This window comes from Harpia harpyja, chromosome 3 (assembly GCF_026419915.1).
Source record: "Harpia harpyja isolate bHarHar1 chromosome 3, bHarHar1 primary haplotype, whole genome shotgun sequence".
Lineage (NCBI taxonomy): Eukaryota > Metazoa > Chordata > Aves > Accipitriformes > Accipitridae > Harpia > Harpia harpyja.
The window spans coordinates 45614497-45640579 of record NC_068942.1 but is presented as its reverse complement, the minus strand read 5'-3'; the positions used below and the strand labels follow the sequence as shown (position 1 = coordinate 45640579).

Here is a 26083-nt window from a genome sequence, read left to right as displayed (position 1 = left end):
CTGATCAGTGGAAAAGCTAGTTTATTTAAAAATTGAGAAGTTAACAGTATTTGCCAAGTGTTGACAATCTATCCACTCAAGTGCCTCAGCAGAGCTCTATAATGTCCAATGTACCCAACACTTTGGTTCTTAAATCCTCACTTGCTCTTCACTGTCAGATTCATCTGGAGAACTGGGCGTTGGGAGTTCATCAAAAGCAGTGTGTGCTCCTTCCCTTGTCTGCCCAAAGCATGTTGCTATCACATCAACTGCAAGACTAGCAGTTGCATTCACTTCCTCTTGAGAAGCTCCCAGCAGTGGATTGACTTCAACCATGTCAACAGCTGAAAGCATTCCTGTGAAAATGATTTACAGCTTGTTACTATGAAAAAGTAAAATCTGATAGGGTTTCTTCTGCAGCAAGTCTGATATTTGAGCTTGACCTACTCTACCCCTTAGACAAGTAAAACTGGCTCTCAAGTGAGGGATGACATTATCATTCATAGATGCAAGTTTTTAATTTGGTTCTTTCTTACATTGTCAATACCTCACTCATTGATGCATTCAGGAAAAATAAGTTTCATGTTCCATTTATGACAAGAGGAATGGTTTTTAATCTTTTCTCCCAGTCCAAAAATTAGGGGATATAAAAGTCTCATCTAGTATTTTTTGCCATCCTATTAATGATTCTATTGACTCTGATTTTTTTTCCCTTCATTTACTGTGAATAACTCTGTTTAAACACATTAAATAAAAACTCCATGGCATAAGGAGGAAAGTCTTCATATATTGAGCCAACTGCAGTACTGTCACAGTTTAACCCTAGCCAGCAACAAAGCATCACACAGCTGCTAGCTCACTCCTGTCCCCTCCCAGTGGGATGGGGAGGAGAATAAAAAAGTAAAAGTAGTCATGGGTCAAGATAAGAATGGTTTAATAACTACAGTAAAATAAAATATAGTAATAACAATAATAAAAAATATATTCCTTATCATTATAACACCACTAACCACAAAAGATAAATAAAACCCAAGAAAAGACAAGTGATGCACAATGCAATTGCTCACTACCTGCTGACCGATGCCCAAGCAGCAATCTGCACCTCCTGACCAACTCCCCACAGTTCATATACTGAGCATGATGGTCTATGGTATGGTATGGCATATGCCTTTGGCCAGTTTGGGTAAGTGGTCCTGGCCATGCTCCCTCCCAGCTTCTTGTGTACCTGCTTGCTGGCAGAGCCTGGGAAACTGAACAATCCCTGACTTAGTCTGAACACTACTTAGCAACAACTGAAAACACTAGTATGTTATCAACATTATTCTCACACTAAATCCAAAACACACTCTACCAGCTACTAAGAAGAAAATTAACTCTATCCCAGCCAAAATCAGGACAAATATACTTGGTGAAGGCTTGATGTGTTAGCCTTGAATCCTAGAATGGAACTTCAAACTGTTTAAAATTGTTTGCATCCCTTTTTTTTTATTCCAGGTACCCATTTTTATATCTCACCTCATGTGTTTAGGAATAGGAGACAGTATATACAAGATGACCAAGTAATTTTTGACATTAGTTGTTAACGTATTATGTATTTTATTTACTTTTGGTAAGTTGAAATTGTGGATGGTTAAGCTGCTTCCAACACCTGGGGTACTGCCCAACCATAGGACTTTTTTTCCCTTCCTGAAGGTTGAATTGACTGGATAGGCACCTTAGCTTTGACTACATTTATCTTGCTATCTAGTTACACAGGAAAAACATAACCAATATGAGCTTCATATAGTTTGTTCTGTCCTTGCTTAGTCCAATACTGCTGATCAACTCCTACCTGTGTTGTGTATTTCCTCTGTGATGTACATGCCTTCTCTGTAAGTTAATCCACCTAGAACAGGAGTCCCAGTTGCTGGAGCCAGTGAAGGATCAAAAGCATCAATGTCAAAACTCAGATGAATTGGTCTCTGTCTCCTGAGACAGAATAAAACAAAAAAAAGCAATCTCATAACCTTAAATATTTTCTACATGTATTTCTTACTGTCCAGGCTGATCAGCAAAGTAGCAGCATGCTCCATGATGCTAAAGCCCCCCCCCCCCAGTCCTATACCATGTCTTATATACACTTGGAAAAGACTTCATTGGACTCTGAAACATCTCTTAGCTTAGAACTTTCCCCAGTACACATTTGGAAAACAGAAGTTTGTCTTTCTAGTTTCACTGAGCATCCACTCAGGTGTGATTTGGCTGAAGATAAGTACCTTAGTTCTAACCATCTTATCTGGTATTTGTCTCCTTAGTTGGAAAAATGTAGATAAATGTATGATATAATCCAGCCTTTTCTCCTTTTGTACAGAAGGCCAGGGTGAAAGGCTGAAACATTGATTTGCATGGCATCGGGGATGCAGGAAGCACCAAGCTTGAGGATTTCATACACAGCTCAACAAGATGAATGGGGTGTTCTGTATTTTCCAGGTCAATAGTTGAAGGCTGCCTCCAAACTCTGCCATGTAAGCCTAGTTGATGAAAAAGTGAAGGATAATCTCAAACCTAAAACATCAGTTAGTTACTACATGAAGTCTGGCAACCAATGACAGCTTAATAAATTGGATACCACTTGTCACTCAGATAAGCTATTTAAGTGGTAGACTTTGTAATTCCAATTTACTGCAGATGCTCAGTAGAAAGAAGCATCTGGATTAGTAACTTCTTTACTTGGCCCAGCTGCAGCTAGGAAGGGTGAGCACACCTTTAGTTACATCAGCATGCAGCACAGATACATGGACCTTGTTCTGCTTACAGGGCTTTGTTCTACCCTGTGGTGAGGTTACCCTTTCTAACTCTGATCCTCTCCCTGTGTCCCTAGACAAGCATGATTTGCTCCCTGATCTGGTTCCCCAAACTTGAACAAGGTTAGCAAAGACTCCAGTATCGAACTTAAGTAAGGGAGTGGTTACAGTGAACTTCACTAGGTGAACTGAAAGTGGCAGTTGTCATCAGGACAACATACACAAGCATAGTCTAAGGAGAAAGCCATCAAATGCTTCTACCTCATGTACTAACAGCTGAAGTCAAGTTGCTACATATGTTTTTAAAAGTATAATGTATACCCTAGACCAAGTTGATTCAAACATCTTGTCAAACTGCAGCAAAATGCAGAATTCCTTAAGAAACAGATCATATAAAACACAGCCACAACTGTAGTGACTAATGTGATCTATCTCTTAGCTTTTTGCCAAACACTGTGAAATGGTTCCATTTCAAGATGTGGAAGTCAAGGACTAAAGTCAGTGCTAAGACTCTACTATTTACCAGACACTGTCACAGTTCAACAAGTGGATGAGAGAGAGTAGTTTAAATCAGATAATAGTTTGTTACCTGCCCATCAGTTGCTCAAATGTTCTTTCCATAACTTTCTGAATTCCAAGGCGATCAATATCTCTCATGGAAAAATACTGGATATCATAGTTCTTCAAAATATAGCTGTTAAAATAAAATGGTTTAAAAAATCATTACTGGCCTAAGCTTAAATCTAGCAACCCTTGTGAACAGCCAGATGTAGAGAGGTGGTCATGATTTAAGCCTTTACAAAAATCCTTTAATCTACATCAACTTACTATTCAGCAGGATCCACATCCCTCAAACCAATGTACACAATATCAGATGCTGAAAGGCAGGGCTTTAGCCAGGAAAAGCCAGGAAGTTGTGGTACCTGCAAGCAAAGGTTTGGTATTTGGTTATTTTAATCACATATAACACAAAACTGTGTTTAATGCTTCCCTCAAAACTTTGTATTTATTTATAGCATCCTTTCTCTGTCTAAACAGAGAAACTCCTTCACTTGAGAGTTTGGCTTCCTGATTTAATCAGTCCTTAGCTTTGTTGTACCATTTTACTTGAGTTGAATGTTAATGGATGAAGTTTTTTTAACTCTTCTACATTTTCCAGTTTGAAGAGGAGGAATAAAGCCCAAATTCACAAGCAATAGGTAATTAGCATCAGTGAATATAAGGGGGAATGTTAAGAAAGTAGATACCCAGATGTAGATCACTTCTACAGCGCATTTAGGGGTAATGCTATGTAATTTACCCAGGACATCACACTTAAGTGGAATAAAAACCAAGGCAACTGTATCTTGTTAGGAGGATCACAAAAAAGCCATGCAAACTTTGTTGAAAAAACATTAAAGATGGTCAAATTCAAAGTGGGAAGTTAAAAAAAAAAAAAAAGGAAAAAAAGAGAGCATGACAAGAAGTTGGGCCTCCACATTGGGCTACATCATACTGTTTTATAATGCTGAAGAGACACTGAAGAGAACAGGTCTAGGACAGCAAGTGAAAGATGATGAGGTCATCATTTTTCAGCTTTGGTGATTAAGTAGTCATGGTATGCAATTATAAAAATCCTTCGGTTGGTAATATCTACTAATTTTAGGAGTTCTTTAACTCCAATTTCTCTTCTTCCTCTCCCAGCTCTGAAAATGGCTACAGCCAACACAGCTGTGAAGTGGGAAGAAGGCTGCTCTTACACTTCTCAGTTACTATTTATATTCTAGTTACAACATGTGGATTTATTTTTAAAGGCTAACACACCCATAGCTATATTTAATTACATTGGGATTAAATAAGCACATAATGTAACAGTATTTGTTACTCTGAGGCAATGACCTGAAACTTTTCTGTAGTCATGAATTCAGAAGAGGGATAAATGAATTGGAGACCACTAGGCAAAAATAACTCAGGTCTCAGAAATGAAGCTGTATCTGCAAAACCCATCACCATACCACAAGCTGAGCACACTATTGATAATATTGTCAGATACTCTCTAGTATCCATGATTTAGCAGACTTAATACTCCCATTTTTAATTATACCTCTTCTTTAAATAAAGAAAATGGAATGCCTTAACTTCCTTCGGTAGGCTCTGTTTTTACTTTGTTGCAATAGAAAAGGAGTTGCTGATAGTAAAGCCAAAAAGGCATCAGAAAAAGGTGCGGGCATTTTCATGGTAAGTTATTAATAGCAGTTTATGAGTTTAGTTTGAATGGTTCCAGGAGCCCTGATACTAATGCTTGGTTTAAGGAATGCCACTCAAAGGATTATGTTCATAAATATTTTCCCTTAAAACAACAAAATTAATTTTGAAAGTTTTTTAAAAACCCTAAAGTGCCACCGTGCCATGAGGAGGAGTACCAAGCAGTGCTCCTGTGAAACTAACTAGACAAACAAGTAGCAGCTGACAGCCTGTGAACAGACTATGCAACACCAGGGTTCGTTCTACAGTGACCTGGCCAAATCCTTTATTTCATAGCCAGATGCATCACTTCTATACTTCCATGTTGTCTGCTATGTGGGGACATTTAATTCAGTAGAGCATTGACCAAGCTCATCAGCCCTGAATACATAAGGGATTCTGAAAACAGGCGAGATAACACCTAAACTGAGGGACTTGAAACAGCCCCAGGGAGTTCTTGGCAGTTGTGCTAATTAAAGCAGTTGCTGCCACATCAATTCCCCCCATTATGTTGTGCCAGGACTACTGTTTGTAGCATCATACAGCGAACATGGGCTAGGATTTGATGCGTCTCAAACTAACCAAGGAAGAAGACATTGCCCCTGACTCAGTTCTCCTGCAATCCCACAGAAAGTTACAGCAGCTAAACTAAGCTGCTGGCATGGGGTCAAGAACAGTCTAATTGTGCCACCAAGAGACACATATGTTACACTGCTATCTCTGTGTCATGTCCTCTCAATAGGGAATGAAGAACAAGGAGCCTGGAGATGCTGGAAGAGCAGTGCCAGTTAGAGATGAGCAATGAATCAGGAAGATAAAATGTAATCATGCAGGCTATTTTGCTCTCTTTTTATATTCTCAAAGGAGCTGTTGTTTCTCTGTTCTACAAAACAATCTAGACAAGGAGCGAAGTGCTAACTAGCCTTCCTGAGACTATGAGGTTGATGACCAGATGTTGTGACCCAGAGAAACAGTTTGGTGGAATTATGGGAGTCCACCCAGAGAAGCATAGACACAGATGACACAGATGTGTCATGGTGGGGAGGGGTTGCTCAAAAACCTCTTCAGAGCATGACTGAAAGCAAGGAAGGAGATAACGGGGCTCGCCACAAAAATCTCTTGTCCTCTCACGCTGCTATGCTATGTACCCTTTGACAAGACAGAAACCACCTTGAGAAGCAAAGTGGAACTAGTTAGTTTGTCCATCACTTTGAGAAAGAAGTTATGCTTAGCAGAGTGTAGGACTGGAGTAGCCTTCTCGCTGGTGGCAGACAGTTTTAGGATGCAAAAAGAATCCTTGCAAAGCAGTCAGTGAAGAAGGACAGTAAATTTTTTTGTCATTATCAACACAACTGCTCTACTGGATGAGAGCGAGCCACACACACCTCTTCATGCAGAAAGGTTCCCTCCAGCGAGTCAGATACATAGCAAGACAAGCTATTGTTGAAGGCACATTCTACTACTGCTATACAGCTGTTTAAAAATTTATACTGTTGTAGAAGCTGCCTTGTACCAGCAGGACAGATGCTGTTTTTTCCCCCTCTAAACAGGAATACAACATGTAAGAAAACCCTCTAAATGAGTATACATCCGTTTGTATAGCTGCAAATACAGGTTGAGGGGCTTGTGTCAGATGTTTCTGCATAGGCTTCCTGACTGCTAGAATTTAGGTGGGCTTGTGACGAGATGTCATAACCAGCACCATACCTGACTAACTCACCTCTAAGTGTAGCCTAAGCTTACTCTTTCTTCACTACTGCTGCTGGCAAGAGGCCTGCTCCCCCACTAACCCCAGAAAGCTCATAGTATTCTTTTAGTAGCTCAAAAAAAAAAAAAACAACAAACCCACCACCACAAAAAACTGCTTTTTCTGTGCTGCTCAAGAACCAGAGCCTAGCAGACCAGAAATCAACAACGTATGCACAGGAAGCTTATTAGGCTGCTTTCCTCTTTTGTCAGTAAGACACAAGTATCTATCTTACTCTGCCTTTCTCTTCCTTCCTCAGCTATCAAAGAACTTGGCTTTGTTCTATTCTCACCAAGACATAAACTGTTCATCTTAGGTGAGCTCCAAAATTCACAAAATTTTCTTGTTCTTCCTATCTCCTGCAGAAGTGGGTGCAGTTGCCAAGAAGAAAAAAAAAATATCAGCCCCTTTAACTTATGGGCAAGAAACTAGAAATACAGTAACCTTTTATATTAACCTTCTCATGTCCTGGGAGTATTTCAAGAAGCCCCACTAATTTTGCATTACTTTGGGAATTCTAGCATGTTTGTAGAGACCATACAAGAATTATGAGAAAGAGGAAAGTAGGTAAAACCGCCAAATGACTGTATTGACTTGTGGATGGAATTCATTCAAAAGAATTCGAAGGAGAAAAGCAGAAGAGCTTTACCAGATGATAGAAATCTTGCTATGCCAAACAGGTAGTAACACAATGGTATCTGCAATAGCCATAAAGACATTGAACATACCAGATCTTACTTGGAAGGGGCATACTTTCGTCAACACAGCACCCCCAAAATTTATTAGAAAGAAAATTCTAAGAGAAATGACTAGCAGTCCAAAGCACAAGAATAAAATAGTCAGGTTTTCTGCAGCTCCAGCATCCATCCTCAACCTGCAGTTTCTGATCCTGCTCCCGCTCTCCAGCCTAAGCTTCAGCAGAAGCAGACTGGCATATCTACGTTCCTACCGCAAAGGCCCCAGCTATTAACAATGACAGGCTGCCACTGTAGTGTCTCCAGTAGGTGCTACAGGTACCTGTATAGGGAGATACAGTCTGCAGCTAAGCCAAAAGGATTTGTAGGCCTTAGGTCAACCTACTGTTCAGAATCTTGACAGTAGCAAAAACTGGCCATGCACATTCCATATGCCCCAGTAAATAGCTCTTTTTGATAATTTGACCTCTTTCCAAGACAAAGACTATCTCTTTAAAAGCACCCTGTAAGCAGGTACAGCTGTTCTGATTTGTAATTATTTGCCAGTGTACCCAACACCAGAGCAGCCAGGTAGGGATCATGCAGGAACAGCTCCATCAGGCTGCAATGTTGTCAAAACATGGGAAGAGCCAAACTAAGCAGAAGCAGCATGCAAGGTATGCAGGAACCAGTTGTTACGGGAGGCAAGCTCAGCAGACCTCTCACAGGCTCAGCTGGCAGGAGGTTCCCTCTTTTACTTGGTTGGTAGAATTGCTGTCATTGCACAGCCTCAGCACCAACTCCACTCATTATGCAGGAGTGGCACCGTGGTCAGCTGCTACACACACACCTTGTGTGAACTCTTGCTTCCTGTACAACCCACAAGGGTGCTTTTTCTCATTCTTGTTTCTAGGTGTGTGTGTACATATATTTACATGTGTGTACACATATGTGCATGTATACACACACAAATACATATTTCTGCTTGTACTCACATAAAAAGCCCTGCATTTGCAGCAGGTAAGAAAGCACCTCACACCAGAAAAAGTAAAATGTGCTGAGGATTTCAATGTAGGCTAACTGTACAAGCAAGATACTTACTTTATCTTGAAGCTCTCTCAAGAGAAATGAGAGAGGTTGTCCATGGAGGTTTCCAGACTGAGTTGTAAGAGGGGTGTTGATATCAGCATGCGCATCCACCCAGATGACACCGAGGTGTGGGCACTGCCGTGCATGGCCACTGACAGAACCAAGTGCCAAGCTGGAAGTACAGTAGCAAAGTCTTTAGTCACCATTTCTCCTTCAGAACAGCTACAAGGACAATGGGAAGTCTCTGCAACTTCAGTCAGCAACGTTGTCATGTTTCAACACATCAGACATTCATGACAATAAAAGGTGCATCCCATACAAACTGCATGGCATGCCTCTATCATGATTCCAGGAGACTCTAACCCTACAGGACTATACTAGTACTGACAGATGAGAAAGAACTCTCTTCTCCCTCCATCACCCTTCCCACATTTTCACCTGTTCTAGCTCCAAATGGTCTCTTAGGAAATCTAGTGTGCTCATTCATCAATTCTGCTATTCACCCATTTTTGATTCTAGTCATGATACCTCCCCACACAATTCATTCTTACATGCCCTACCTTCCTCAACTAATTCTCAGATCAAAGGTTAGTGAAAAAAGAGGAGAGAGAGATTCACATGTTCCAAGATCTATTAAAGTGGTCTGTGTGCAGACATTACAAAGCCATCCTAGAAGTTGACATCCTGAGAGTTGAAGGGCAAAAGAGACATCACTAAACATTCAACAATAAAGAAACTGCAACAGTTCCTAAAGGGACCTGATCACACTAACTTTCCCAAACAGGAAAACCTCATTTGTACGTCTGCAGATCGCAGAACAGTCTAGAGCTAAGCCATACTGTCTTAGAAGGTCAGATTTTTGTAGCTGTCTTCTATGTTCCACCCTAAAAGCCCCAGCAATAAAATGAAAATGCTGCTACCCTATGGTATTGCCAGGAAACAACCCCAAGTTGTTCCCACCACCCCCTTATTTTTAAATTAAATTCTTATACTCCAAGTGTCAACCTGCAGCATGCACCACTAATTGCTTCTAGTTCAGCTCACCTGTGATCACCTCCTATAGTCACACAGCTGTGTCCAGCAGCTACTGCTCTGCTTACAGCATCAGCCAATACCTGGCTGGCTAAACCCACTGACCGTGGATATAAAATCAGGTTGTTGTACAGTTCATCATTTGGAACTTGAGTGAAATTCAAATCTCCAAAGTCGTGCACTTGGCATCCTGAAAACATAGCATCCAAAGGAGAAAATGAGTTACTTAAATAAGTGCCCAGAGAAATGTTCAAAATATGGTCCCCTCAGAAAATCACTTGGGCAAGTATAAAAGGAACAACAGGAAGGGAATGGATTCATCTGACTACTTGCATGTCCTTGCAAGCAACTGTGTCACAACTTTACGGATTAGAAAGCTTAAGATAGTATTGTCACTTTAATTTAGCAATGAGATACAACAATCACCGAAAGTCACCTAGAGAAAGTTTGGTTTTTTAAAATTATTTCTTGGAAATTTTAACATGAGAAAGTACAGTTTGTATTGCCACCTTCCTTCCCAATTAGACAGATTGTATACAGCCTTAAATGAGCTCAGTTGCTCAAAGATGCCTAGGACTACACATTTCACTAACTATACCCGAGTCCTAACAGTTATTTTCCATTTCCAAACCCCACAAGAATCCAGACACAAAAGCACCAAGTTACCAATAATGGAAATTTTCTTACAGTACTTCAGGGCAACTCCATGAAGGATGCTCTAGTGCTTTGTCAGAGAACCTGTCCATTTTCTCAAAGCAAGATGTTCTAAAAGGCATTTTCATTCTGGGGCTTTGTTCCCAACCCTCTTTGAGATCTTATCATTGCCAGTTACAACTTAATTGGCTGTGAAAGCCTGACAATGTTCTGAGTCTAAGACTCAGCCTTTCCTAAAATGTATTTCTGTCTACTTACCCTGAAAAAGAGTCACTTCACAGATTAGGACACAAGGGAACATTTTTGAGTGTTGTTTCCCCTCCTCCCCCCAACTGAGAACATATTAATTGGCTGCATTTAAGGTTTAATTCTCTTTCATATGCATTATAGTTTATCCTTTGAAGCTCTGCTGTCCAGTACCATGTGCTTCCTTAATAGTCATTTAGATACCAAAATTTCTAACAGTATTTCACAGGCCAGAAAATCTCAGTTTCAGACAGGCCTGTTGCTGCAGACACTGATGATGGCTGTAAAGGTCCCAAGGTATTTCAGCTACACTAACACTGGTTTAAGTCAAGACCACCCTGAATACCAGTCATGCCTGTCCCATTTGTTCCTCAGAATCACTAGTCTGTTTGCAGGTCAAAGCATCCAGGCTAGAGCTTGACATTTTGCCTTTAGCCATCCTATGCCTAACAGGACAATTTGAAAAATTAAAGCAAGCAAATCAACATGAAGAAACAGCCCACTTGAGGCTCTGGGTTTTCTGCTTAATTTCCATTAAGCCATTAGTCTAATGTCTAGGAAACAGGCTCTGTGAATTCTAACGTAAAAGCAGCATTGAGAAAAAAATTACTATAATTTAAAAAGGAGATGTGGCTGGTGAAAAGAATGAAGGAAAATGGTTGGGTCACTTGTGAGACTTAGATGACTGCAAAATGGGCAAGCATACTTTTTACAGCAGGGACACAGATGGACATATGTCAGGGTATTTGCTAGGAGAGGATATGTCAGCTGAGCACAGCTACTTGACAAAGGATTAAATAAATATAGTCTCAGCAACTCTGTGAGAAAACACATTATCTGCACTGACTTAGAGCAGTAAGCAGGACCATGACATACCACTCCCTGGTTTTCAAAAGGCAACACAAGCACACAACAGCATTTTTTTTTCCTCCCTTAGGCAATACCTAATTAGCCAGCAGGATGATGGCTCTGGAGTTTTGAGAATTTTGTTCAGATTTGAATGTGCTATCTGATCTCCATGTGACCACATTTTTTTTTACCCTCTTTCATTCTGCTGCTGTGCAGAATTGGAAACAAGAGTTGCAAGTTCCAAGAGATGTTCAATGAATTTCAGAAATCTAATTTTTTTTTATTTGCATCTTCCTGCAAGGCTACTTCTCACATATGCACACTGCTACACATTTCAATATTTCAAGGTTTGATGAAAGTATAAGTGTGCCCAGGAGACAAATTTTGGTAGCAAGACATCAAGACATTGCATCATTCAATAGGCATCAAAAGCTTTTTGAGACACTGTAGAAGTTAATAATACCTTTGATCTAATACCTCTGACATCTGTAGGAAGTAAATCTGCAGTTGGGAGCCGTGTTCAGCAATTTACACATTGCAGGACAGCACATTACACAACGTAATGGAAGAAAGGACCGCCACTCATGTTGTGTTCTCTCTTACAGGACATACAAGCAAATCATGGTATTTTTACCCATTAAAGGATGAAAAAGAATGAAAGGAAATTATCTCATGAAGCTCCATCAGTGTAAAACAAAGAACCATGCCATCTTTCATAGCACATTAACAAATTGGTTAAGATTCTTCAGGTTATGCTCAAGGCAGGCCAAACACAGCAGATTCTAGTAAGTGTATTCAGAGAAGTATCACTTACATTCAACAATTTTTCTTCTTTACCCTGCCCTCCTCCAAGTCCCCATTTGTAAGGCAAAAAGACTTGGTTGAGCTTCTGAATAAAAAAGCCATTCATTTCTTATGATTGCATCAGGTTCATACCGCTTACAAGGTGGGTATGGTAGAGACAGATGGACAGACACACACTTTTGGGGTCCAGAATTCTGGGATCTTGTCCACCTTTTGGACAAATGGTACTGTCATATCTCCTGCATTGAGATGCCTTTCTCTAGTTATTTCTATAAAAAAGCCTAATGTCTGTTAAAGACAATAGATGCCTTCAGTTTTTTTATTATCTTCAGAAGTTTATTTTTGTTCAGATAGAGTTCATAAATCTTGTAGCAGCTTTTCTCAGATTTGTGCTTCCCTCTTGTTTAGGCCCACTGTTTTTATGTGCTTGCAGAGGATAGCTCCTCTTTCGCGGGGTGATATGAATGTTTTCAGCCAACTATCCAACGGCTATCTGATTAAGACACAGTTAATCTCAGAAGTACGCACTAATCCAATCCTCAAACATTAATAATATCTTTTCTTCCTACTATTTTTTTAATTGTGCCTAAAGTTTTGAAAGCTATGTTTAAAATCACCTTGGGGCAAAAGGAAAACTTGGTGAATAGATTGTACACAAAAAAAATTTACAGTATATAGATAAACCATGTATCCTGAAGTGATTAGGGGGGGGTGTGCACGCATGCGTGCACATATATTAGGATTGACCAGATATTAAAGAGATGAAATCAACACATACATTTGTCTTAATGCTTACTGAACAGCAAAGAAAAAGAATTTGTCAAATTAAAGTAATTGTTGATGTATTTTCTTAGCTTCTATTTAGAGTGTCTTAGATATTAGTCTAATACTTAAAGACCTGAATTGTCTTCCATTTTGTCTGTCTGCTTGCACATAGTTTTGATTTAAAGAAATTTAAAAAACTAAATCTCTCAATTACATTATTTTACCCAACATAGAAATTGCTCAATGGATAGACATGCTGTAGTGCAGTGCAATCTGGTGGATCTTGCTGTTATTTGTCCATTATTGAAAAGTTTATATAATCCACCACACCAAACAATATGGACTTACTTTCTTTGGTAGTTGGGGCACTCTTAAGATACTAATAGCTATAAACAAACAGCTTTTTAAATCAGCACAGAAAGTTAACATGAAGAATATATATGGGCCTTTAAAAGACAGATCCAAGTTCTGAAAACTAGAAGTTTTGTGGGCAGATAGGAAAGCCAGCTTCCTTATATTCATTAGAAAACACAGCATCCACACCATTTGTCAGTGCAGCAAATCAGATCTAGCCAGGATTGACGTTCTTTTTTAAATGAAACAGTACCATATAGTACATAGACTAAACACCGCAGACATTTTGCTAGTAACTAAATATGAAATTAAATACAATCAAAAGAAGTCTTTTGTTCTACTTTCAAGCTCTAACAGAAATCACATTCAAATGAAAAATATATTACATTTGATTCACTAGTCAATTATCAACAGCACAGAAAATTTATAACAACCAAGTCCATACAAGTCAGCTCTATCAGCACTCTAGCTCAAGAGGAGATCACTTTTTGAAGTGAGGAAAACAAAAAAAAAGCAGGCTTGATTCATCTATTTCTGTTACAGAAACTTGAAAGAGATAGGAGAGAGATAACTGTTTCAATCTGAATACAAACACACAGTATAGTTACGTAAGTTAGATGCATATATGCACAACAGTCTTTCAGTTGGTATGAACGGTTAGTGTGTAAAGGCACCACACATATCTATCTCTTCTACAGCTTAGGAGTGCAGTCCTCAGTAGTTCAATGCCCCCCTCTGACAGTTTCATTAACAGAGCTGCTTGGGGGCACATTTCAGCCAAAAATGAATAAATTAGCTTGAAATTGTTTGTATAGTAAATATTTCCTAAGTCAACTATTGACCAGAACAGGTTAAGGAAATGTCACATAAGCATTCAACCAGCAGACCAGGGGATGGAGGGCAGTTGTTTCTTCAGTCCGCACAGCCAGAACTAGAACTTGACCTATATCTGATAAAAGAAATCAGTATTTTTCATAATTAGGAACCTACTTAGGGGAAAAAAGTAGAAATACAAATTAAGAACACATTTAAGAAAACTAAGTTTCCTGCATGCCTTTTTAAATAAGCTGTTGATATAGCACTCAGGCTCAGCCCAACAACGCTTATAACTGGGATATAAGATGCCCTTTAGCAACCTATATGACAATGGTAACATTCACTTCCTATCTATCATCTTAAGCAAAATACAGTCCATTTATTCAGTACCCACAGCAGGCAACAGTTACTATAGTAAGTCATTTGCCTGCACAGATTTAGAGAAAATTTTCTTCCGTAAAAGCAGGTGGCTCATAAGTCTGGGGGCATTTAACCAGAAAACATCTGGGCAGCAGGAGGGAAAGCCTTTCTCCCATCTTCTTCCACTGGGATACTGCACCAGAGCCAGAAGCAGCAATCTGATAGTAGGAGATGCTGCTTTCAAAATCCAGGCTATCTGCTGACATTGCCTAATGGCATGCTACTATAACAGCTATAACAGCTCTCCCAGGCAGCAAACAGGAATAGGAACAGTAGCATGTGGAACCTGAGATAGAACTGATATCCTGACACTGCCTGTTGACACTGGGTATTTGTGAACTAGAGGTAAAAAAAATAATCCTAAATTAACAGGGAAATTACATCTTTCCTTTTCCGGGTTTCTAAACCCTGCTGAACTACTTTCAAAGGAATCTGGAAATCCCACAGTCTGTGTTACATAAAACCACTCACATGAAAGCATCACTCCTGCAAACCGTTTTCTCAGATTACAGCCCGTTTAGTGAATCACCACAGACACAGAAAGGCTTTTCAGGAAGCAGTGTGTATTATGAACAAGGTTTGTAGACAAACTTAACGTTTTCTTTCCTGTGAACAAAACAAAGGGCTACAATCTGCTACCATCCTTCTTTTCAGTATAAGCTCATTGGCTTATGGTAAGGACATTAACAGTGTCTGAGAAAGGATCACAAAATGTTGCACAACAGCAAACAAATGACTCGATTCATTATAACCAGTGCATTCTGAAGCCTATTTTAAGACAGTTTTAACCCTCCAGAATTATCTGGGGGGGGGGGGGGGGGGTGGTGGTGGTGTAAAAACTATAACAACAAATTGCATACTTTTGGTTTACATGAATATGAAATTAGGCTAGCAAGGTTCCCACTACAAAAGACTAATACTTCAGCAGCCTGGTTTAAACATAACCTTCTTGCTTGGAAGTTCATTACACAGTGTCTAATTCTCTTTAAACTGAATACATATCTGCTGGAAGAAATCTCCTATTAGATACAGACATTTGATGGCTCAATAGGTTTCTGCCAGCTCTAAAGTTTTGCTTCCTAAAAGGCAAGTTCATGTTTCAGTAATTTCCACTCTGCCTTTTGGAATTTTGAAAGGTCTGGTTTAAGACAAAATTTCTGTATCTATACCTATTTAAAAGGCTTCAGCTCATACAACAGCAACAAGTAAACCCTTTCCAATTGCCACCCCAAGTCTGTAGTCTCAAGTTGCCCCTTGCATAAAATGAGCCAAGAAGTATTTTTTTTCTAACCCCAAATTAAGCAGTGTCGTGAGCAGCCACCTCATTTCCCTTTGATAACCCTTTATAACTTTAATCGTTTATGAAATCCAGTGCACTTGACCTCAAGAGGTCTCCAAAAACGTCAGTATCAGGTGTTGGGAAATATTTGCACTGTGGCTTGCATCAGAGAGGAGTCAAGGAGCAAACAGGAGAGCAAACTTGTATTTGCTGTTATTTGACTTCAGTGCCTCATTCCCTGCTTTTCACCAGGTGGTTTGAAAGCAGAAATTTCCACCTTCCATCCAAAAATAATCCTCTGTACCATATTCACATAAGCACATACCTGCCATAGGTATCTTGCTCTTGTGAGTCCACAATGAGAGACAGGATTAAAGTTTCAAACGAGGAAGTAGTAACAGATTCTGTGCACCATAAGGCAGATCAAACCCCAACTCATTACCTAAATTTTCCTCATCATCTCTCTTTGTGCCCCTCCCCAGTAACTCCTCTCCTTCAACACCATTCCTGGTAAAAAAATAAAACATGCGATCTGAACTTATTCCAATCCAGAAGTAATTTTATGGGTGCAGAAATTCAGCAAAGTCTTATATTATAAAATTAGTTTTAATACATAAGTATCAAGGATGAAGGCCATCACAATAAAACCAAAGAAATATAACACCCCACTCCCCACCCCCAAAAGCTCTGTTCTCTGGTCCTTGAATCTAATCTTCCTTCGTTGAAGGACTAGGAAGTAACAATCAATTCAGGTTTCCTGATCTGCATAGCTTAATTTTTTAGATGTACTCAAAAACTAAACAGATACAAAGAAGAATTATAATTAAAGCACCGAGTGAACTTTGCCCAAATTAACAAAGTTTCTTTAAAGCCAAATTCATGGATAATGCATAACCTGGAATATGTGCCAGCCAAATGGGAGAGGAAAAAAAACCAAACAAACATGAAATCAATGACTGACACAGAGCTTTTCATTCCAAAGCAAGAACAAGCAGACAGTGTCCTCCATCAGTGTGGGGAAGATAATCAGAACTGACCTACTACAAGGAATGCTCTGACTCCTGAACTTTCACTGTTAGCATTTTTCTAGTAACTTCTAAGGCTAGTTGTAATCATGCAAATATCAAAGGGTAGAACATTCAAAAAGATAAACCATAACAGCTGTCAGAGCACACTCCCCAACTTTCAGGAGCTTAGCTTGCTCCAAGGCAAGCTAGCCGATAAGTTCTGTTGTGAAGAAGCAACCCAAAAACAGCCTCAGTGGAGACCTCCCCAAAACATCTCTCCTTCAAAGCCTCAGCAGGGCTCCTTCTGCCTGCCAGGTTATCAGACTCAGCTCCTGGCTGCCTTCCCTCAAGGAGTGCAGCAGCACCTGCCCTGGATGCTTTCTGACAACTGGCATAATTTCAAAGACTCACTGCAAATGCCAGATACAACCAGTCCATTTGACTGTGCTTTGATTTTTGTCAAACCACTGGTCTTTGAAGCTAACCAATCACGGCTAATCGACATTTAAGAGTTAAATAATAACAACAGAGTCTCTTGGATCTCTACCTACCTCTATAAATAAAGAGGTCATTTATTCTAGTTCCAGAAATAAGCTGCAGTACTTACTACATACATAAGCATGTTTTACTGATATTATTAAACAGAAGTGTTTGTGCATGCTTGTGTCTAAGGGAAAGAAAGGAAAAAAAAAAAGAGAGGACTGCCATTTGGCTGTTCTGTTTTAGGGAAACAAGTGGCAGAGGGTATGCCTGGGTAAAAAAAAAAAAAAAAAGACATTCCCATTTCTAGTTTGTAGGGGAGAAGACTTAGCTGTTAGTCAAACATCTTTATGCTATATCCTAACCAACTTCTTCCTGAGAATGTTCCTAGCAAATTAATAGACTTAGCTTTGACAGTACTGACAGCAGGTGTGATCAGAAAGAACCCATGAACAGTAGTACTTCTCATTTCAACAATGCAAAGATTTAACTAAACAACATGCTGCTTAAAATGCCAGCAGTTACTTAAAATTGTCTGTCTCCCATCTTCCCATCAACAGCAGAAAATGTGAAGAAAGAGGCTAAAAAAAGACAAATCTTGATGTTATCTATACAATAAATTTAGACTTCATTGAAATTCTACAGATTACAGATATTTGACTGGCTCTACTAAACTAGAAAGTCTTAAAAAGTTTAAAATACTGAGCTTTGAAGAGAAACAATTGAGCTAAGAGCTTGTGCAAAGCTCAACTAGATTCTAACCAAGAATACTGAATTCCTGACAGATATCGTTTTTAACATAAATGGATCTTTGTCAAACTACAGACTAAGTCCAATCTTAATTCAAATATAGGGCAAGCAGAATGGTACAGTTTATCAGTCTTCAGGGATACAGGCAACTCTTTGAACACATTTACTGGATGTGCTGATGAAAATTACTTTCCCAACACTGCAGCTGTAACTCTCACCAGTCCACATCTGCTGAACCCCAGCACTTCATTATGCATACCTTGGCACATAACTGAAAGACTATTTATCTTCCTCTTAAACTTCACCCAAGAGGATTTAGGTGGAAAAAGAGGACATATATGTAGAAGAAGCTGCTTCATGATTTATTGTTAAGACTGAAACTAACAATACGAGCAATGCTGGTAAAAGAGCAAAGTTGAATTGCTATTATTTTTGGCAGCAGATGTCAGGAGTCCAATGGTTTTAGGCAAAGCAGAAGCACATCTCTAGTCATATGGGGATTAGCAGCTCCATTCCTCTTTTAGAGGATGTTACTCCTTTCTGAGTCACTACACTGACCTCCTGAATCCTATTACTGAAGAGCTTTGTTCCAGTCAAACAAAAGAACAGTAATATGATGGTCATTCTCTTTGACAAGTCTATCTCTACTTCTGTAAACCACATGTCTCTGCAGTCCACCAACTTGTCAAACCAGCAACTCTGATCCAAACTTTGTTCATCAATTCTAGAGTAATCAAAACCAAAGTTTGACTAAACTCAGCAACCCACCTACATCCAGCTCTAAAGAAAGGAGGGAAGAAAAAAAAAAAAGAAATCAACAATAGTCACATACAGGAATGAGTATCTGGCAAGAAATTTTATACTACAGTTGTTTCCATGTTAGCAACAGCAGAGGTACTCTAAGTCACCTCAAGGGCTATAGTAATTAACACAACAGCTATCTATTACGTATAAAAATCTGACAATGGTCCTTCTCTCCAAGTAAGAGGACTAGGCAACACTCTGGATTTAAGTTTGATTGGATTCTCTGCTTAATCTGCAGCAAACAGGAGAGGTCCAAGAAATTCTCACTTTAGAGAGCTTCATACTTTGCATCTTCTATAGCTAAAGTCAAGTGCATCTGTCACCTATCTTCCTCACTCCTTCCCATCATAAGTTCAAGAGCCTCCACATACTGCACTCATTTCTCTTTACTGAGAGAACAATACACAGCCCTGCAAGCTTTGTACCCCTTCCTCCCCCATGCCAGGGAGTTGCAGGGCTCTGTTTTCATACAGCACTTCTACTTCTTTGGCAAGATGGAAGACTCTTTTAAGGTGTTAGTATTTTAGTTGCCCTTAGGAAAAGCAGCAAAGCCAAAAGACAAACATCACCAAGGCAAATAAAAAGCCCCACAGGCTTAGTCAGTTATATTTTAAGTTATCCCTGCTACAGACTTGCACAGTTTTTGGCTTGGGAGCTGGACTCCTGCTACATTAACTCTCCTCCTCAGTACACATTGAGCTACTACCAACATGTAAGAGTGTTCCCTCTGCTTCTAACAATGGGATAAAAGTCAAGTTAGTGGCTCAGATTCATCTCTGACAGTCTGGTACAGACTAGCAATACCATCTGCCTCTGAGCTCCCTCCTCCTATTTCAGCCTAAGCATAAACAAGCTGTTCATAGGCAGTCATCATTTTAGGCAGCCAATAATTTATCATACCATGTAGGTATACTCACAGCCTCTTTCAAGGGAGGGATCCCCCCCAAAAAAACAGAAAGTGGAGTAGCAGCTCAGGACACTGCAATAGGACTATGGAAGAAGAGAAATTAGGATAGAGTGAAAGGAACAAAAAACTTCCCTCCCAGAGATACCAGCCAGTGAAAGCAAAATGCAAAACAGTGCAAAAGGGAGGAAACAAAGGTCTAGTGTTCTCACTCCCTCTGATGTGGCTTGAGCACTATCAACAGAAGTCATTAAATCAGGCATACAAACATACGAAAAGCCATGTGGTTGCTTGATATTCAAAGTAGCAAGTATATACACCTGAGACTAAAACAAACAAATGCAGTGCATGCATCCTACTACCTGAACACTACACTTTAGAGGAGACTTCAGAGCATCTCCATTTTATGCAGGTCAAATTGAATTTGAATATATGAATGGAAAAATGAATAAATCAAACTTTACAATTTCAGGCAAACAGAAGAATCTGATCACCAGAAATCTCTTCCACTTAAAACAAGTGAGGGCAATTTTACTCAAGAGTTACTGTTAATACAGAGTTTTCATGACAGGAACACTGCCTCTTTCCCCCATCTATACTTCCTTAGACTGCCCAGAATCCACCCTTGCTCTTCTACTGGGAAGCATCATTCCACAGCTGGCCTCATGCCTGGTTCCAAGACTATAGTGATAAGGAAAATCATGTTTATAGCACTCCCTCACATCCCAGTGGAGAATGGGGTCATACAACAACAAACACTCCCCAGCACACACACAGACCCTATGGACACAAATGCGTCAGAAGCAGCCAATACAGACAGGAGAACAGAAGCCCTATGTCTTAGATAAATGTTACTTCGTTTTAAAGGAGAAGCCTGGTCTGCTGCAGTACTATTTACCTGCTCCTGGAAAACAAGCAACAAGGTCCCATGAAAATTATTAATTCTTTTAGCATAACAGATAAATAGAATATCCAAGTTAATAATGATAATAATACTGCAGGGCTCTATTGCCTTCTTCAATGTATCAGGAGAAAATTCACAGTGTTAGAAAGACAAAGAAGAAAGCAGCTAAAGTTTTACTGCCAGTTCAGTGTACCACAGGAATCCAAGCAATGGCCCTATTATCACAGTACTCCAGGCAAAGCTATCCTGTCAGCCCAGTGAAGAAAAATAAACAGCCCCCACACAAAACCAATCACTTAAGTTTCCATGAACAACAGATGTGCACAATACAAAAGGCTACGTGGTAGCATTCTCCTCAATCTACCACCCTACCCTCAAGCAGATTGTCTTTGCATGATAAACAACTCCTCCTGTGTATGCTGGCAACTGTCATTGTTTCAGGATGGGCCCTCACAGCAGAACCTGTTCGAATCCATGCCATCCGAACCTGTTCATGAGAGCTGCAGAGATTTAAGCAGCAATAAGCATCAACACCGACTGGGAAAAAAAAAACAAACAACCTACCCCAGTGGAAGAATATGTCAGCAACAGGAAACTGAAACTGCAGTAGGAAGACATCCCAGAACCTTTAAAAATTGTAAGGGAACAGCAAGAAAATATCTCCATGTGCATTATTGATTAATGAGTAAACAGTCCATAAGCAACTAAACAGTGAAAGTATTTTTCACCTTCCACTTATTTTTTAGTTTAGCTTACTTCATTTCTATCCCCACAACTTGTTACTGGAATCCAGAAAGGGCTTGATTTCTCCTTTCTTTCTACTTTCTCCAAGTTCCTACTGAAGTGAGCTTGTGTCATGCAAATAAGTGCAGGTTTGTTGTTTGGTTTTTTTTTTTTAAGAATTCTTACAAAATGGAAGTATTAGATCTGAACTACTTGAAAGAGAGCCCCAAGCCTTCCCATATAAAATTCTGCCATCGATATAAAAATAAACTGCTGCCTACAGTCTTGTCCAGAATAACATACTCCTTTCAAATCTGGTAACTTGTTAGTTTTAAATAAACTCTAAGCTCAGTAACGTCAAGACATGCTTTTATTCCAGTCTATAAGGCCTCTTTTTAGACGGACCCTCTTCCGTGTTTGTAGAGGTTACAGATCACGCTCACTAGAACTCAAATATTGCCAAGGATGGCATACATTTCAACTTTGCAGAAAAGACAGGAAAAAAACATCTACTCATTTGATTGCAAACTGGGACTTTTCAGCTTGTGAATCACCAGATATGCAGGATAAGCCTACAGGGCTGTGCAGAACAATGGCTTCTGTTTTAAACAGGTCTTACAATTCAGAATAAGTTTGCTAGAGGGTTATTAGGCAATAATCTTTCCCCTGCATGCATCTAAACTCCACTGATGTTAATCACACATAGAGCAGATAACATAGTTCCTTCTGTGGTCCACCCCAGCGATCCATCCCCATCATACAGTTTTCGGTAACACTTTTTAGATTAAAGAACCTCCAGGACAGAGCTCAGCTTTGCAAGTTTCTACCCCTCATATCCTGTTTCAAATAACTGCAATACAGTTTTCTGCAGGTCTCAGCTTGTAGAAGCAATAGATGTGAGAAGCTAAAACACAAATAAGCGCATGGATTTGCTTGAATAACATTAGTGGTAACAATGAAAAGCCCAGAAACTTTCCATTCACACAGCGCTATCTGCAAGTGTTTTCAAAGCAAAACCAGACAAGACCTCATACACGAATCTGAGGATTTCTCTAGAAAGTTCCGAATTTCATCACTTCAAAGCATACAAGTATTTTAGGAACAAGCTACGTAGCTGTTAATGAATATGGAAGAAGAACACATATGCTGTGAGAAATCGAGACACAGTCAAGGGTGTTGCTTGACCGCATACACTAAGCACCCGTAACATTTTAAACGGCCTCGCATTTCTCCTCCGCTTTTCTCAAGTCAACGCGGGAGCAGCACACGCTCCACATGCCAGTAAAGGGCTGTGTGCCAACGCAGCGGACACCGGGCTACACCCCGCCGTCTCCGGGCGGCCGGAGAAGGCGGCGGTCGGCGAGCCAGCAGACCCAGCCCCTCTTTGTTCCGGGGAACCCCGCGAGGCCGCCACTGCGGCTCTGCGTTCCCGCGGGGGCCCCACGGCGGCAGCGGCCCACGGCCACGCACAAGCTGGTGTGCGACAAGTCTCTCTTTCCCGATACGGCAGAAACGCGGCAGGCATCGCCTTCCCGCCGGGCACCGGCGGCTCACCGGCATTTTGGGTTTCGTGACTCACCAAAGGAACCGCTTCCACCTCACCCTCCCCCCCCCGGGCTCGCAGCAAGCGGCTGAGTCACGCTTCACCGAAACGCGCCGTGAAAGGGCTCCCCTACCAGGGAAGGGGGAAGGTGAGGGCAGCCCGGCAGTCCCCCTCCACAACCGCCCCCCCCCCCCGCCCCGCCGGCGAAGCCCCCGGCGCCGCTCTGTGCCTCACCGAGCCCGGCCAGCCGCTCCACCAGCCCCGCGGCGCGGAGGGCCGCGGGGCCGTGATCCACTCCCCGCCGTTTCTGCGAGACAAAGAGAAGGGGGACGCGTTAGCCAGCCCCGCCGAGGGGAGGGGAGCCGAGCGGCTGCGGCACCCGCCTGGCCCCTCGGCGGGGCGAGGGGCGCCTCTCCCCCCTTCCTTCGCTACCCACCTGCCCCCTGGAGAGCGGGGCTCCCACAAGCGCCACGGAGTGCGCCTGCTTGGGCAGCTGGAGCCCCGCGTCCGCCTGCTTGCAGAGGAGCCGGGCGAAGCCGCTGCGCAGGGCCATGACGCAGGAGCCGCCGAGCGATGCCCACCGCCGCTGCTGCAGCCCCGCTGCTTTTAACGAGCTCCAGCCCCGCGCGCGCCGCGGCCAGGCGCCGGGTCCCCGCCTCCCGCCCCTCACACCCCCGCGTCGCCCGGCCAACGGCAGCGCGCGCGCCCGGAGGTGTGTCCCGCCCCCCGCGGCGCACGCGGCGCAGCGCACGACAGCCCAGAGGGTGGGGGGGGGGAGCGCCCGGCGGCAGAGCGGGGCGGCCAACGGCTCCTCCGCAACGGCCAACGCCCCGCACCGCCCCCGGGGCTCCGCTCCCTCCCCTCCCGCCCGGTCTCGCACCTCCCGCGGAGTAACGCCGCGCCCGCTCCTCCTCCTCCTCGCCGGGGTTTTTTCCACTCCCAGTCACCACCTCCCCGGCAGGACCCCGGGCCGCCTCACCTCGCTGCTGGTGGCGGGCAGAGCTGCGGCCCCCCCTTCCACCTCCGGCCGCCGTCCCTTCACGGCCTCCCCCACGCAGTGCCCCAGGGCAGGTGCAACACCGGCTCTCCTTGCCCTGCCGAGAGGACACGCACGAAGCATCGGCCGGGCCCGGCGCTGTGCCGCGGCACAGCAGGCTGGGAGAGGTCTTGGGGCATAGCCCTTCCTCAGTACTACCCCTTCGGCCGCTGTGAGGGACCAGGCCCGGGGGGGGGGGGATCTTAGCATGAAATGGGGGAACTTTTAACTGTCCCCGGGGCAAAACACCACCTCAGCTGGCCGCACTGAGCTCCTGAAAGCCGCCTTGCAGGAATGCTACTCCTTGGCTTTACTGGAGAAAAACAGGTGACACCATCACCCTGATAAAGCATTAAAAAAGCCACCTCTCCAGCACCTCCCTTGAGTATTTGATCTCGGGGTGTCTTGGCCTGAGACGATTCACAAGTTTTGAAAGCTCTCGCTGTTCCTATTCACAGTGCATTTGAATGATTACAGGTTAAGAAATGATTTAAAAACTAGCAAATACCCCCAGCTGTCCCTTCTGTGACAAGGCAACATGACTCCTACTGTCAAATGTGCAACCTTACGCACACGTTTGAAAGAAAGGCTGGCAGCACTCACGAGAAGGGATGACGGGGTGCAAACATGGTTAAACTGGGACCTGACAGTGACAGGATCCACACACACTTCTGCTTTTTCCTCTTAAGATTTCCAAGTCCTCTCCTCGCCTCTGTATCTCAGTAACTTCCCATGTTCTTTTTGTTAAGGTGAATTACCATCACCACTCCTCCAGGAGCTCACACTTCTTTTCCCTCCTGTCACTGACCTTCCCGCTCTTTACATTGCTTTTTCTTCTTCTGCCCCCTACTCCAATTTTTCTTTCCCCTTCTCCCTGTCCCCATCTCCTAGGCTGTCATACCAGAGCTCCTACTTATTTACTTCTCAGCTGTCATTTCAAACATTTCTTCCCTTTTTAAAAAAACTGTAACCCTGGTTTCAGTTTATTGTTTTTTCCACTTTCACTCCATCTATAAACTTCTTTCACCCTCTTTTTAACGTCAACATTTTCTCCTCCGTTTCTGCAGTTTGTTGTCGTCTGCCGTTATTTTTTTCTCTCCAGGCCAGCTCATGGTTTCTCTTCAGAGCTCCAGCCCATCCCTCACCTCGGCTCTTGAGTCACAGTGAGATCCCGGACGTACTGCACCAGTGTGCCACCAGTGCCATCCATCACCCACTCCTCTAGGCCAAGCAAAGGCCTTGGTATGGGTTCTTCAACGCCCCGTGGTTTCTCACGTCCGTTACAGACTCCTTTGCTGCCCTTACAAGTTAACAGGTTTATATAGAGATATAGCATCCACCCAATAGCACTGAAGATACCATGAATGAAGTAAATTGCTCACAGAAAGAGGGTATCTACAATTAAAGCTAACAGCGACCCTACAGGACTGTGGGAAAGGGGGAACAAATAAAAAGGGCAAAGGAGTTAGGATGATGGTTTGGAAATGGCAGAGCTTTCTGTAGCTTTATGTCATTACCAGGCAAGTCGTACGAAGTAATAACTGAGAGTATTAAAGGGAACACGATACAAAGACTCACAAAGTCTCTGTACGCAAAGCCCAGTCTCCAATTTATTAGCCAGAAAACACTGCCTTAAACTTTGAAAAAAGAAAATTACTGAAAAAATCCCAAAGAGCTTGTAGTAAAGGACAAAAAGGTACATTTACATAGCAGGAATTGGCAAATGGCGAAAAAAACCCGTCTCTTCATCGTGGCAAGAGACATGCACAACAACACTAGCACCCGTGTCGTTTAAAACTGCGGTTAAAAAAACCAGAGGCAGCAAGCAGTGAATCGCCAACACCTGCAAACCGCTGACGCTCCTGATAGCGATCAGAATTCAGCAAGGACGCCTGGTGAGGTTGAACCAAGCGTTACCAGTCGGCTGCGTACCTCCCGCACGGGAGGCTGCCGGGGAGACGCCGTTGGGCAGGGGGGGAGCCAGGCCCGAAGGGCTTCCCCTGAGCTCACCTCATCCGCGGCTCCGCTCCGCGCTCGGGACGGGACGGGACGGGCCCGGCCCGCCGCCGCCTCGCCACGGAGCCGGGCCCGGTGCGGCCCGGCAGGGCGCGCGGGAGCGGTAGGCGCGGCAGGAGCGGCCCCGCCCGCCACTCGGGGGCCGCGGCGACGGCTTCGCGCCCCGCGCGCGCGCGCCGGTCGCACGAGGCGCCCACGCGCC

At 42.5% G+C, this 26083-nt stretch overlaps 1 protein-coding gene and 1 long non-coding RNA gene across 2 annotated transcripts; one reads left to right on the top strand and one right to left on the bottom strand.

The window, feature by feature from the left end:
- Positions 1–4: 4 nt before the first annotated feature.
- Positions 5–23460, bottom strand: ARG2 (arginase 2). Its single transcript, XM_052782430.1, has 8 exons — positions 23266–23460; positions 23064–23136; positions 9540–9717; positions 8508–8667; positions 3591–3685; positions 3352–3456; positions 1811–1947; positions 5–335 (listed from the first exon to the last, which is right to left on the bottom strand). The coding sequence occupies exons 1-8, from the start codon at positions 23380–23382 to the stop codon at positions 130–132; spliced, it is 1071 nt and encodes a 356-aa protein (XP_052638390.1). The 5' UTR covers positions 23383–23460; the 3' UTR covers positions 5–129.
- On the top strand, positions 3685–4879 carry LOC128139683 (uncharacterized). The gene is made up of 2 exons (XR_008234463.1): positions 3685–4015; positions 4116–4879. It is a non-coding gene; the product is annotated as an uncharacterized LOC128139683 (long non-coding RNA).
- Positions 23461–26083: the final 2623 nt, after the last annotated feature.